Below are 13,310 nucleotides of genomic sequence, written 5' to 3'. Positions count from 1 at the left end.
TGGGAAGTCAACCATGGTTGAGGCCAAGTGCAGACTTAGACCCGCCACAGGAATTTGACATTTCCATCAGTGGCGCACAACTTGGTCGAGCTCAGTTGAGCATGAGGACACTCCCTGACTTTGATCGACCACCTGGAAATGTCTTCCCAAGTTGGACTCACACTTTGCCACATGATCATGTTCTATACAATTAACATTGTGCCAGGTATTACGGCGAGTCTGACCTCATTAGCACTGATAATGATGCCTACTTCATTGAGGGCGATATTGGCGCATAAAATAAAGATTGATTGATCAGCGTTCCACTATGTATAACTGGTCGTCAGGGGCTGCAGATTTCCCAGGAGACCATAGTAATAATACACGTGAAGCAGGATAGTGTGGCTTGCAGGCAATTTAAAAAAAATGCTACGATTGCTTTAAAAATAGCCAAGCTTAACACAAATCCTCGAAACATTCTGCGTCAATGATATTGACACCCATGGATGTGAGTGTGCATGTTTATACAGTAAATGAAAATATTTTTGGTCATATTACTACGATAGATAAACACACAATTGCTACATACTGCTAAAAACTTCAAACGCACCGCATTTGTAATAAAAACAAAATTCGTTGGTTAACACAGGTAGCAGGAACTCTACATTTATTGCATTGCAAATGCAAACTGTCTCCTCACTATCTGGAAAAGACCTTGACCAATTCATGCTGTATCTTTACATTGCTGGTGCTGGGTTTTTTTTCAATTGTATAAATTGTAACAATAAAAACATATCTTGGAATGCTTAGCAAAATATCGCCTGAGGGTACATAAAAATAACATAACATTTACGTATTTAAAATTATTCTAATTTTCAACTTATGGATTCAATCTATGAGCAAGGTTGCATGCATTTATCCACACGTACGTAAGATAGTACCTCTGGTCTTCATTTGAGGCACATATAACAAAGCACCTCCCCACTGTGTGTATTTGTTGAACTTCTTTCGCACCATACGTAGCCAACCGTGATAATCGGGGATGCACTCATGCCCGTCCATAAAATTCTCATGACTTCCTGGATTTTATTCTGACGTCCTGCATTTTGCCCTGAAAATACTTGGCATAGTTTCAAATGAAACGTTGTATTTAATCACAACATTTGCATTGTGAGGATTTCTATTCAACTCACCAGTGACCTGAAACAATTATATAAGTGGAGTGCTAAACGTTCGTACACCACGTGACAATTTCATTCGTTTGGCTGTGTCAGGTGGTGGAAGGTCTTGTGACAGAAATTTGGTAATAATCAAATATGAACCCATGGAATGACTACTTTCGTGAACTCCATCTACCCTTATCCACGAGTGGTTTCCTCCAATGTAACCTCTTAATCAAATGGATCCTTCCCCCCTCCCCATGGAAGCTCATATGCCATGGTGACACGTCCCAGCATGTCCACTTAAATGAACCACTGACAAAGGCTCAGCAGTCAGCATTCATCCAATGAATCTTTTGACAAGTTTTTCTGGGTTTAGCGGGCAAAGTTTGAAGTGAGTTGTGCAACTTGTGTTGTTCATTAAATCGCCCACTAAATGTCGGTAACGCAACTACAGTAGATTGTCTTTCACAAAAAAGGTTTGAATGCAAAACAATGCCAGCTGCTTTAAAAAAATAAAAACCCCGTAAAGTTAATTCGTAAAAAAAAAACAATAAGTGCTTTACACCGTACACAAAATCACAGCAGGTGCAATCTGCCAAAATGTAAATAATCATCATTAAATATAAAAACGAAAGCGTAGGTATTTGTGGACAGAAACGAGGATGGAGAGAGCTCCCCGCAGTCAGTAGTTGCAGAGAGACAAAGCTAGAAGATAGAAAACCCAGTGCAATAAACTGGGCCACTTCAGCTCACAATAAAACTAGAGGTGTCATGCCTGCCAAAAGTTGGAACGGATCATGTTAAAATCTGGTTCAATAGGAGAGGGACGTCCAAACGTGTCCATGAAATAATATAAATAGTGAATTTAAATGTTTACATTTTATTCTTTGTTAAGTGATTCAATGTCTCATGGTCATTTTATTTTAACCCGGGCCCTGTGTTGAAAATACAACTTGTGGCATCAATCGGCTCCAGCCTGGTCATAACTGGATTACACCTATTACAGTTGTCATAACGCACACAAGTAAAATCCACAATGCGAGCGTATAAAAAACAACGCCGAGCTTCAGTATCTGCGTGGCTTTATTTTAAAGTCGCTATAGGGACTTTTTGACCTCCCAAATGTCCCTTTAATAGAGGTAGTTTTTTTTCAAAAGGTCACTGAAAAATTGCCGTTCTTCAGGTATGTCGAAGAGTGTTAAGCTACAGGTCTCAAGCGGATGAGACATTAACAGTTTATTCAGCCGTTTGGCAGATCAGACGCTGTGCTCACCTATTGGGGCCACTCGGCATGCAGTTGTGCTTTAATTTCACGCCACTTCTGACAGATGAAGGACGGAGTAGGGTCGGTTACTGAGCCAGGCATTGGAGTGGTCGTCTCCACGAGTCCAGTGACTAAGGGGGGAAGACCTAACAGCAGATGGTGGGAGACTATATGGGCAGGTCTCCGAGGTTGTATGACTACTGTGCAGCAGCATCAGCAGCTGCGGGAATCTGGCCAAGGATTTGAAAGCAATGGTAATGTGTGGTGGCTTACCAACGGCTTAGCCAATGATGACGTCTTGGTCTGGGAGTTGATGATGATGATCTCAAAAAGTCTCCCGGCTGAAACGAGCAACGGGGCTGGCACTCGTATTTGTCTGCGGCCCTGAGCCAATGGTGGAAATTCCACATTCACATAGCAGGGGGGCCCAGCATCCCCTTAAGACAAGCACCGGTGACTTCTCACATCGCGGCTCTCGTGTTATCGGCACCGGAGGGATGACAGGCTGATGGGATATGATAAGAATAACTTATCGACTGCTGGAAGCAAAGAGGAATGACAGTGATGGTTGGTAAACATTTATACGCGTGGACGTTTGAGCACTGCAGGCATGACACCTCTAGGAGTGTTTTGAAAACGGCACGCAACCCGAGTAGGGTTCAAGGCAGCGCAAACGGCGGCAGAGCGAACGCCTTTGCGCGTCTCCCTGCGTCCTTACCCATAAATCCCCTGAGCTCTAACTCTTTAAGTCACCTTCGCGGGTGTTCGCAATTCGGGACCAACTGCGACGTAGCGGCAGCGTGTGGTCCTCTGACGGAGCGGTGAAAACTAAAGCTGGAATGTAATTCACGTGCGTGTGCGCGTGCGTGTGCACGGGCGTGCGTATGTGCGCGCGTGCGGCAAGGGGCCGTCCATAAATGACGTCACGCGATTTTGGGATAATTTTTTACCCCAATCGTCACACGGCGTCACAAAAAGTCAGCCCCCCTCAAATATGACGTCACAAAGCTCTGCCCCCCCCCAAAAAAAACATGCTTCAAATCGCTTTAAACTATTGTCATTGTAGTGTGTATTTAATGTGGCGCTGCACTCTGATGTTGTAGGAGAAAACATTTATTAAAAAGTCTATTTAATTAAGTAGAACGTGTTGTCTATATTTATTTAAAGTTACGCATTTTTGATGTGACGTCACATTTCTCAACCCCCCGCCCTCGTCACACATCATCACAAATGTCTGACCCCCCCCCAGGTGCGTGACGTCATTTATGGACGGCCCCCAATGTGTGTCTGAAAGCAGCCGCCATCTCCACTGGTTTGACTCGGCCTAAAGTGGCGACCTGCAGTGGTGTATCATCATCACGAGCACAGGGAAGACAAAGGCGGTCAATTGTGAACAGTACTGGCCACACTGTCACGTGATGACTGTCCTGACAGTCTCAAAGGGAGATCCTCACTCTTGTGCAAGAGTGCGTGCATAAGTCTTTGTGAGTGGGTGTGTATATGTACGTGAATCTTGGTGTGGCGAGCGGAAGTGTAGTGGTGAGTGCGCTACAAACCCAGCGACAGCCAAGACCGGTGACGATTATCTGAACCGGTCCTGGGCCTCCCCTAGGTCGACTCAGCCTCAAATGAGTACCTGGTGCGGTGTGTAAACATCGCCACTCGGGAGACGAAGGCAAGCCGGGCGTGATGCTGGCCACCCACCCCCTCGTGTGCCATGTCAGCCTTCATAGGAGCGACACGCTAACAGCACATGCCCCAAAAGTTTGTCAAGGCTATATGGGAGATCTTTGTCTTTGTGCATCTTGGTATGTATTCCACAAGGTGCTGGTGCCACCCCAGGACTAACAGCCGAGCAGCCTGGCCAGGCGGCTGATGCACGCCGCTTGCTCTTTGGCTGCCAGGCTGATGACGTGAGCCGGGAGAGCAGGGGCGCCCAAGTCCACCTGAACACACACGCACGCACACAAAGACAAAGACCCCCATAATAGTCATGCAGACTGATGGGGCAAGAGCTGTTGGGGAACACCTACTCATTAGCAGGACGGTGCGCGATGGAGGTGGTGTGGCCGGCACTGCTCCTAGCTGTCTTTGTCTTCCCCATGCTGGTATTTATACATTGTGCCCTGGTACTCATTGAAGGGCGACCTAGGCGAGGCTCAGCAATGGTTCAGATAATCGCCACTGATGTAAGGGGCCGTCCATAAATGACGTCACGCGATTTGGGCCGATTTTTTACCCCCGCCCCCCCTCGTCACACGGCGTCACAAAAAGTCAGACCCCCCTCAAATATGACGTCACAAAGCTCTGCCCCCCCCGCCCCCCCCAAAAGCATATTTCCATTTTGAAAATAAAACATGCTTCAAATCACTTTAAACTATTGTCGTGCGTATTTGCACTCTGATGTTGTAGGAGAAACACGTATTAAAAAGGAGGCGTTGGAAAGCTGAAATTTTGCATAAAATTCACTTGAAAATATTCAACGTCTAACTAAAACTGCAGATGTTCAGAATATTATATTGAAATGATCTTATAATTATAAAATATAAAAAGTAATTATAACTATAAAAAATACTTGAAACTTTGTAGTAGAACGAAGCAAAATGGAGAGTACAATTATAACAATCACATATTCATTCCACAGAATGAAAAGCCCTGGTAGAATCATTAAAATAAAAATGTTTCATAACAATCATTAGAAAATTGTACAAAATGTATGCTTCTCCATTCTCCCATGGAGAAGCAAAATGCTCCTTAATGAAATAAATAAATTTAAATAATCAAATAGAAAATTTATCAAAATTAGTGTTGTTATAACAATTTTATTGTTTATATTTATTTAAAGTTGCGCATTTTGATGTGACGTCACATTTCTCAAATCTCCCCCTCCCCCCCACATCACACATCGTCACAAATGTCTGACCCCCCTCCCCCCCTAGGTGTGTGACGTCATTTATGGACGGCCCCTAAGTCGTGGCTGGGAACCGGACTCGGGTTGCCGGACTTGTGGAACAACGAGATTGAACAAAGGCAGAATCCTCAGATCATGGCACCTGTCATACATGAGGCTATTGGAGTCACCGACAGATCTATAAGCTCCCTGACAGCCTGGAGGGTCACTGTGTCAAACACAATGTCGGCAAACATAACCCAGGCTTGTCGTCTCGTGAGATACCTGTGTGAGGGTGATGATCCTCGTGAGCTCCTGGCCCTGCCTGCTGCACGGCTGAACGAAGCACGCACTGGGAAGCAGCTCAGCCCGTACCATCTCACGCGCCGGGAGGGGGAACGCCTCGTTGTACACGGACTGCGCCACCTTCGCGTAGCCGCTCTCCTGCACCGCAGGGCATCGCGTGAAGGGCGCGCGCACGGAAGCCAAACACAGAGGGCGAGTTTTGATTTAAAGCTTTCGTGCCTGCAGGGATTCATATTCTTGGTTCTTTCGGTAAAGTCACGTAGAAGGGAAATCATAAAATAATACTAATATAGAACAATATAAATTCTCCCGACGTTTCGACTGCAACACAAGCAATCATCATCAGGTGTGAAATCCACAACATTTTTCAAATTTTCTTGCAGTCGAAACGTCGTGAGAATTTTTATTGTTTTATATTTGTATTTTATTATTTCCCTTCTACGTAACTTTACGGAAAGAACCAAGAATACAGAGGGTGAGGTTACAGATCCGTGCGTATTACGATTATTGACAATAAGAATTCTCGCAACCAATTTTAGCTCGTGTGTAGATGACGGCGTTTCACTTGAAACTGCGCCAAGCAACTTCAGGACAGCACCTAGGAAGTTGGAGTCAATGTGTCAGCTGACCCAGCTTCTAAAGTGGGTGTCACGACATTCCAGGAACAATGACAATTTTAAAGCCAGCCAATAGTGATTTTGAAACGCAGTATATATCGGTATATATCAGTAATTAAATGCACAAACTTAATGTATTGTTCCTTTACCTCTTTGAAATCAGCTGCCAGGCAACAGAAATCACGCGGCTGCTTCAAGTAGCAGGCGGATGAATCGTGAACAACGTGAACTGAAAACAAAGTAAAAACAAAACAACGAGGCATACTCAAACAACACACAGCACAGACACCCACTTTTAAATGTCCAAATAACCAAGAGGATACTCCTAAGCATTGTTAACTTTCGATGCAGTAAATGTTGCGTCTCTGCGACCGTAAACCAGGTAATAAAATACTGCGTGTCGAGCTGTAACAAAATAAAACCGTGCCTTTCGCCTCATTATCCTAAATCACTCGGAAGCAGATTCTGATGGATCAAGAATGGCCCAGTTCTAGGCTAGGATCAGCAACAGGGCGTGTATGTATGTAAGTTGAACTTCTTTCGCACCGTACGTAGCCAACCATGCTAACCAGAGGTGCAGCCTGGGTCCATGTGCCCACGCTACGCAAGCCGTGAGCCTCTTAAGCTAAGCCCAGGCACTCTGTACGCTCCTGACAACTCCTTCATCTATTCTATCCTTGCCAATGATGGCAATACGTTCAGGAGCTGGATGCCAACGTCGAGGTCTGCTCGTCATGACGAGAGGGCTTCAGGAAAGAGTTGGTATAGTTTGCTGTTCTTTCTCCATTGACGGAGCACAGGCTACAGTGGTTTACGATACGGTCCAGAGTTTGGATTGCGTTGCCGTGATCGCACTCCTGTGGCTTGTGTCTTTAATTTTCCATTCACGAAGGAGATGGGCGCATCGGGTCTGTCGATGCTTTTACGCAGTTGACGGCACATCAGTGTCTCATGCGGGAGTAATTTTCAAAGCCAGGAGGTGCAGTGTTTGGGTCTCGAATAAGGCGTTTATTCTGGACGTCTGCGTCGCTCCACTCCGTTCGCCAGCGTTCTTCCGGACCTGAGTGGGATTCTAGGATGGTGGTGGGGGGGGGTGATCAGCACTCGAGGCAACGGCGAGGTGCACCGTTGAGTTCTTGTTTCATGGGGAGGTTATCATTGGCAAGAATTTGTGTAAACTCCCCCCCTACCCTCCACAGTTCAAGGCGTAGGTCAAGAAGCGATATTAAAATAAAGTTTGATTATTATTACATTATACATATATATAAAAAAAACACGAATCTGGTTCCCCTTACCGAGCTGGGAACCGTCACCCAGGTCCCGGCAGACCGTGACGCGCGTCGCTCCCCCGTCGTACAAACTGCGCCGTCCCGGGTCGCGCACCACCTCCCACACGGCGTCGGCCGGCCGTGGCACCACGGCGGCCACCAGGAAGCCCCAACGCGTCGCCGAGGCCAGTGGCTTCACGAACACGAGGACGCCCGACTCCACGCTCGCCCGCCTGTGGCAAACGTCACGTGCATCATCATCATCGTCGTCACCTTCATCATCTTCATCAGTCCCGTGGGGATTCGTGAAGTTGCCAGTGATTCCTCGCCACAGTCATTATTTATATTATTTGGTTGCTATAAATGTCCACGTGATGATAAGCCACTTCGTTGAGCTGACGTTTGTGGCCAGGTTGCTTCTGAAAAAGAAGCTAAAAGCTCAGTGGGCTTTAGCTGGTAAAACAAAAATGTTTGTTTTTTGCTTTTCATTGATTTGTTTACGCTTCTTATACTTTGCACTGCTATAGTGTTTTTGCATTACTTGTTATAATATTCTGACCTGCCCCTACTGGACATCTGTGAAAAAGAGCTGTATAGGTCATCAGATTCCTCCAGTATAAATAACGACTGGTAGAGGCACTGAGTCCGCGTTGCGATGTACGGTTCTGCTCTGTCGTAGATTCTTGAATGAAATCGCTGCCTCGCGTTGCTTGGAAGTGCATTGTAAAAGGTGCTTGATAAATAAAAGTCAAGATGACGATGATGATCGATGATGATCATGAATTCCTGCATCATGCCAAAATTTCGACACAATACAAAAAAGCTAAATTTAAATATTGAAAAATGTTCGTCGCCATAGTAGCACGAAGTGGACTCGAGGCAATTGCACAAGACACCATGAGCATATGCTAATTTCTATTATGAAGATGCATAATAGGGGACGTTTCAGACAATTGCCCTTTTTCATCGGACATAAATGAGTCTTCTTTACGCTGAAGGGCCATTGCCAAAAATGTGACCTATTTAATATAGATATTAAAATTTTAAAGCAGCGTTATTGACGAATATGTTGAGTTTTTTTGTTAATTGTGCTTGTGCACCACTGTCAACGCAAAAGCAACAGCATCACCAAATAATTGTTTAATTCCACACTGTGGCAGTAGATTTACCGTTCTAAATTTATAAGAAGAGAATGCGTGTCGTCAACATCACCAGGTAATTTATTATGAAGATGGGGAGGACGGTGGAGGTCAAAAAACGGGACTCGCATCACCAGCCAGCAATTACAAACTTCAGATGCCTCCGAGGTCACAACAACCCCCGCACCGCCGATTTGCACGGCTGGCTAATCGGAGGTGCGGGGGAAGGACACCAAACTAAACACAAAAAGCAGTTATATAAAAGTTCATAGCTCGAATGGCTTAATAATATCGGAAGAGCGTTCCAGACGGCCGCAGAAGTGCATCTGAAAGTGCACGATGCGGTGACCGTCTTTGTATGATGGCTTGCCAAAAGTCGCTCTGAGAATGACCGGAGGATGACCGTAGTTACGTATGTACGTTGAACTTCTTTCGCACCGTACGTAGCCAACCGTGCTCATGGGAGGTGCTCCTTGACGAGATCAGCAAGGTCTTCCGGTTCTATCGGACCTCTTTTGTCAGTTTCAAAGTATGAAAAATAAGAATAGGTTTTACCCTTTCTGGCAATACAACAGGTGCTAAGATGTTCAAACACCAAATGGACACCTTTTTCAAGGAACCAAGTCTGCATTAACCAGACGTACTGGTGGTGAACATGCAAACAAACATGCTCTGATAATTATAAAAAAATGCATTGTCTTTGAAACTGATTGAAACTGAAAGGTGTCTATTTGGTGTTTGAACATCTTAACCACCTGATTTAAAGCTTTCGTGACTGCAGGGATTCATATTCTTGGTTCTTTCGGTAAAGTCACGTAGAAGGGAAATAATAAAATATAATCAATATAAAACAATAAAAATTCTCACGACGTTTCGACTGCAACACAAGCAATCATCATCAGGTGTGAAATCCACCCCTTCTACGTGGCTTTACCGAAAGAACCAAGAATATCTTAACCACCTGTTGTATTTCCAGAAAGGGTACAATCTATTATTATTGTTTCATGTCTTGTGGTCCATTTGTGGCAAGCACTTTGTGTGTGAAGTGGCCCACGCAGCCCTCTGCAGTGCGATTCCAGTGGCGAGCACAAGTACGAGTGCGTGGGACTTACTGCCATCCTGCAGAGGCGACTCCCTCCAAGAGGCAGTCCACATCTCCGGCTGAAGCCGCCAGAACCTGCGCAAAAGACATAGATCCCCCGTATCGCCTTAACAGACTGTTTGGGACAAGTGCTGTTCGGAATAAAGACAAATATCGCCCGTTATAGCCTTAACAGGCTGTTGGACCAAGTGCTTTTACATCATAACCTTAACTCTACTCACCTTCCCGTGGAGTTTCTATGGGTACAAAAGTTGGTAATAAGCACAGAAATTAAATAATGCACTTCAGCGCATTACATAACACATTACACGGTGCACCTAAGCATGCACCGCTATATTTCACAAGTCACATAGACATGCAGTGCATCATTACATTACACAGTGTACATTGGCGTGCAGTGCTAGATTTCACAATTCACACGGGTATGCATCATTACATTACTTAGCGCGCGTTGGCGTGCAACGCTACATTTCACAAATCACACGGGCAGTCAGGAGAGGGCTGACCTCCGCCCTGGTGGTGCTCAGGACGCCGCGAGCGATCGCTTGGTATTCGGCAACGTCCGTGGGCGGCGGCGGCGATGTCGGCAGCGCCAGCCGCTCGTAGCTCCGTCGCCATGGCGATGGGGAACTCTGCGGGTTCATAGTTCAGAGGTCAAGATTAGGCATGCAACAATTCAGGCACCCCCCCCCCCACCCACCACCAGCAATTAAATTAATTGTCAATTCGATGCGAAGAATCAGCCGGGGTTTTGTCATCTTGTTATTTTTTCGGTCGAATTTTATATAGTTCACTGCATAAGCCCACATTTCACGTGAGCATACCCATTTAGAACGGGAGGGGGGGGGGGACAACCAAACGCATAAAACACAGAAAGGCGCCCGAGTCAAGAATCGAACACAGGCTCTTCTAGCCGTGAGGCGAACGCGTCAGCGACTGCCCTGCCACCCGGCCGCCCAAAGGCATCACACCAATGTGCGGTCTGAGCGAGTCTCCACCTACAACTAAACGAAACTACTGTTATTTTACCAGGCAAGGCCCACTGAGCTATGTAGCTCTTTTTCAGAAGTGACATGGCCACAAATGATAGCTCAACAAAGTGGCTCATCACGTGGCAATCTAAAGCAGCAGCCAAATACTGGAAACACGTGATGTTGATTTGAAATGTGGAGGGAAAAAACAGGAGGACCCGGTGAAATATCCACACGACCACGGGGAGAACACGCAAACACCAAATATACAGGCGTCCGGATCTGGATTCAACCCACAACCTCCTGTATACCAGGCGAGGTAGTTAACATCCCGCCACCGGCTCCACGCTCCGCCAACCCCCCTCGCCTGCACCACGGCGCCGATCGCCAAGGACGGCCCGAGCCGCGGCGCCACTCACCGCCACGCCGAGGCCACGGTGCTGCAGTGGGGGACTGCGGCTGCTGTAGCCGGACGTGGGCAGCGAGGCGAGGCTGCGGCTGCAGCTGGTGCACAGGCTGGCGGTGCTGGCGCTGACGTCGGCGCCGCCGGCGAGCGCCGCGCGGTGGTGATCCTGCGAGAACGGCGACGATCGGTGCCGGATCGGTCGGGCCGAGCGAGCACATTTTTTGTAAACAATTGCTGAGCTTTTTTCCCCCAAGTTCCGAGTTTATTTTGTTCGGCCAGGCAAGGACTCAGTGGTCCAGGATAGAGTCTCATTTGCAAGAGTGAGTGAGTGAGTGAGCAAGTGGGTGAGTGAGCAAGTGGGTGAGCAAGTGGGTGAGTGAGTGAGTGAGCAAGTGGGTGAGTGGGTAAGTGAGCAAGTGGGTGAGTGGATGAGTGAGAAAGTGGGTGAGTGGGTGAGTGAGCAAGTGGGTGAGTGGGTGAGCAAGTGGGTGAGTGAGTGAGTGGGCAAGTGAATGAGTGGGTGAGTGAGCAAGCTCAAGTTTCAAGTTTATTTTGTTTAACCAAGCGAGAACTCAAGGGTCCAGGATAGAGTCTCGTTTGCGAGAGTGACCGGGAGGTATTAAGGCTGCCGCAGGGGGTGTGCGGTGATATTTGGAGTTTAGAGTATTTGGCTGCAATAAATTTACTCGCGATAAGCCACTACGTTGAGCTATCATTTGTGGCCAGGTCACTTCTGAAAAAGAGCTACATAGCCCAGTGGGCCTTGCCTGGTAAAATATTGTTAAAATGTAAATAGTTTAGTTAGTTTATGTATAATGCCAATTGAGTAATTTGCACCATCACACCGGCACACAATGGCCTACTCTTGCGAATGACGTCACGGGAACTTTAACGTCCATCGTGAAGCGCACACCGCATATTATTTCGGTTAATAGAACCGTGGTATTCACCAGGGCGGCCGGCTGGATTCTAAACGTGAAACTTCTGCAACGGGCGGTGATGTCACTGGCGTAGTAATATATTATAATTGTGATACAGGGTGTCACGTCATAGGGACAACAAAATGGATTGGAACGCTTGCGGTGAGCAGTGCCTGTTAAACCCTTTGTCTCATTCACATCGTATCTCGGTTGTATTATGCGTGCAAGTTTGACAACCGGTGAAAAAACAATTCCCACCTAAATAATTCAATACGTGTATCATGGGCATCAGAAGTGATTTTAACCGCCGACTCTGAGCACTGTTGCACACCTATCATTTCTGTCCGGTCGCCCACATGACCGATCGCCCACTCACCCGCCCACCCACCCGATCGATCGCCCACTCACCCGCTCGCCCACCTGACCGATCACCCAATTGCCCATCCGACCACTCGCCCAGGACGCCCGCTAACTCGCTCACCCGCTCGCCCGGTCGGCCGCTCGCCCATTCGAGCGCGCGCCCCACCCACCCACCCCTCACCGTGGCGGAGGGCGTGGAGGCGCGGTGGTGGCTCAGCAGCCGGCGGCGTTCCTGCAGGGCGCGTTCGCGGAGGCGGTGGCGTGCGCGCTCGATCTGGGCACAGGCCTCGTCGCGCGCGCGCTGGTAGCCCCGCAGCAGCTGCTCCACCTCGGCCGTGCCACGCGACGATCGGCGCCAGCCTCGCCCGCCGGCCACGCCGCTGCACCACGCCGGACCGCGCAGCAAAAGCGGAGCGCGGAGAGGATTACGCACCAGAACGAGCGAGCGGGCAATCGCAGGACAACGACAACAGACACAGATGCCTCATACAAGCCCACATCGTGGACAGTCAATATCAAAACTGCCCCACAGTTTGCTTGCATTGAACCAATGCTGCTGATAATGTGCACTCCCGGAAGGCCATACAGCCAAAGGGTCGTATAAAAAAAAAACACTTTTTTTTACTTGGGCAGACAACTATTTAATTCACTGTACAGACCTGTGCTGTTAGCGAGCACCTATTGCAGCCAGCGTACGATCACGTGGCAGGAAATACATTCCCCTTGTAGCCTAAACTGACTGTTGGGGCCGGTGCTACAAGCGAAGGCCTCTTCAGACAAAGATGGGTTGAAAAACAAATGAAGAGATGGGGAGGAAGAGGGGCGGGCTGGGAAGAAGCGCGGCAAAGACGAGAAGGCAGCTACAGAGCGCCACTTCTGGCATAAAAGTCATTGCCGGGCAATAGGCAGCGAATTTAAACTAGAA

General features: G+C 47.6%; 1 protein-coding gene across 2 annotated transcripts in view; it reads right to left on the bottom strand.

Moving 5' to 3' along the window:
• Positions 1 to 401: 401 nt before the first annotated feature.
• LOC133342263 (uncharacterized) overlaps positions 402 to 13,310 on the bottom strand; it is a 48,916-nt gene continuing 36,007 nt past the window's right edge. For both annotated transcript variants that reach the window (XM_061551309.1, XM_061551310.1), the window contains exons 9-16: positions 12,567 to 12,765; positions 11,119 to 11,271; positions 10,235 to 10,360; positions 9,739 to 9,803; positions 7,515 to 7,720; positions 6,369 to 6,448; positions 5,582 to 5,740; positions 402 to 4,352 (exon numbers count right to left, since the gene is read on the bottom strand). In XM_061551309.1, coding sequence (XP_061407293.1) covers positions 4,251 to 4,352; positions 5,582 to 5,740; positions 6,369 to 6,448; positions 7,515 to 7,720; positions 9,739 to 9,803; positions 10,235 to 10,360; positions 11,119 to 11,271; positions 12,567 to 12,765 — 1,090 coding nt within the window. In that variant the 3' untranslated portion in view covers positions 402 to 4,250. The remainder of the gene's footprint in view (positions 4,353 to 5,581; positions 5,741 to 6,368; positions 6,449 to 7,514; positions 7,721 to 9,738; positions 9,804 to 10,234; positions 10,361 to 11,118; positions 11,272 to 12,566; positions 12,766 to 13,310) is intronic.

Source organism: Lethenteron reissneri, chromosome 14 (assembly GCF_015708825.2).
Source record: "Lethenteron reissneri isolate LAM-NWPU_2019-01 chromosome 14, ASM1570882v1, whole genome shotgun sequence".
Classification (NCBI taxonomy): domain Eukaryota; kingdom Metazoa; phylum Chordata; class Hyperoartia; order Petromyzontiformes; family Petromyzontidae; genus Lethenteron; species Lethenteron reissneri.
This window is presented reverse-complemented; position numbering and strand designations above follow the sequence as displayed.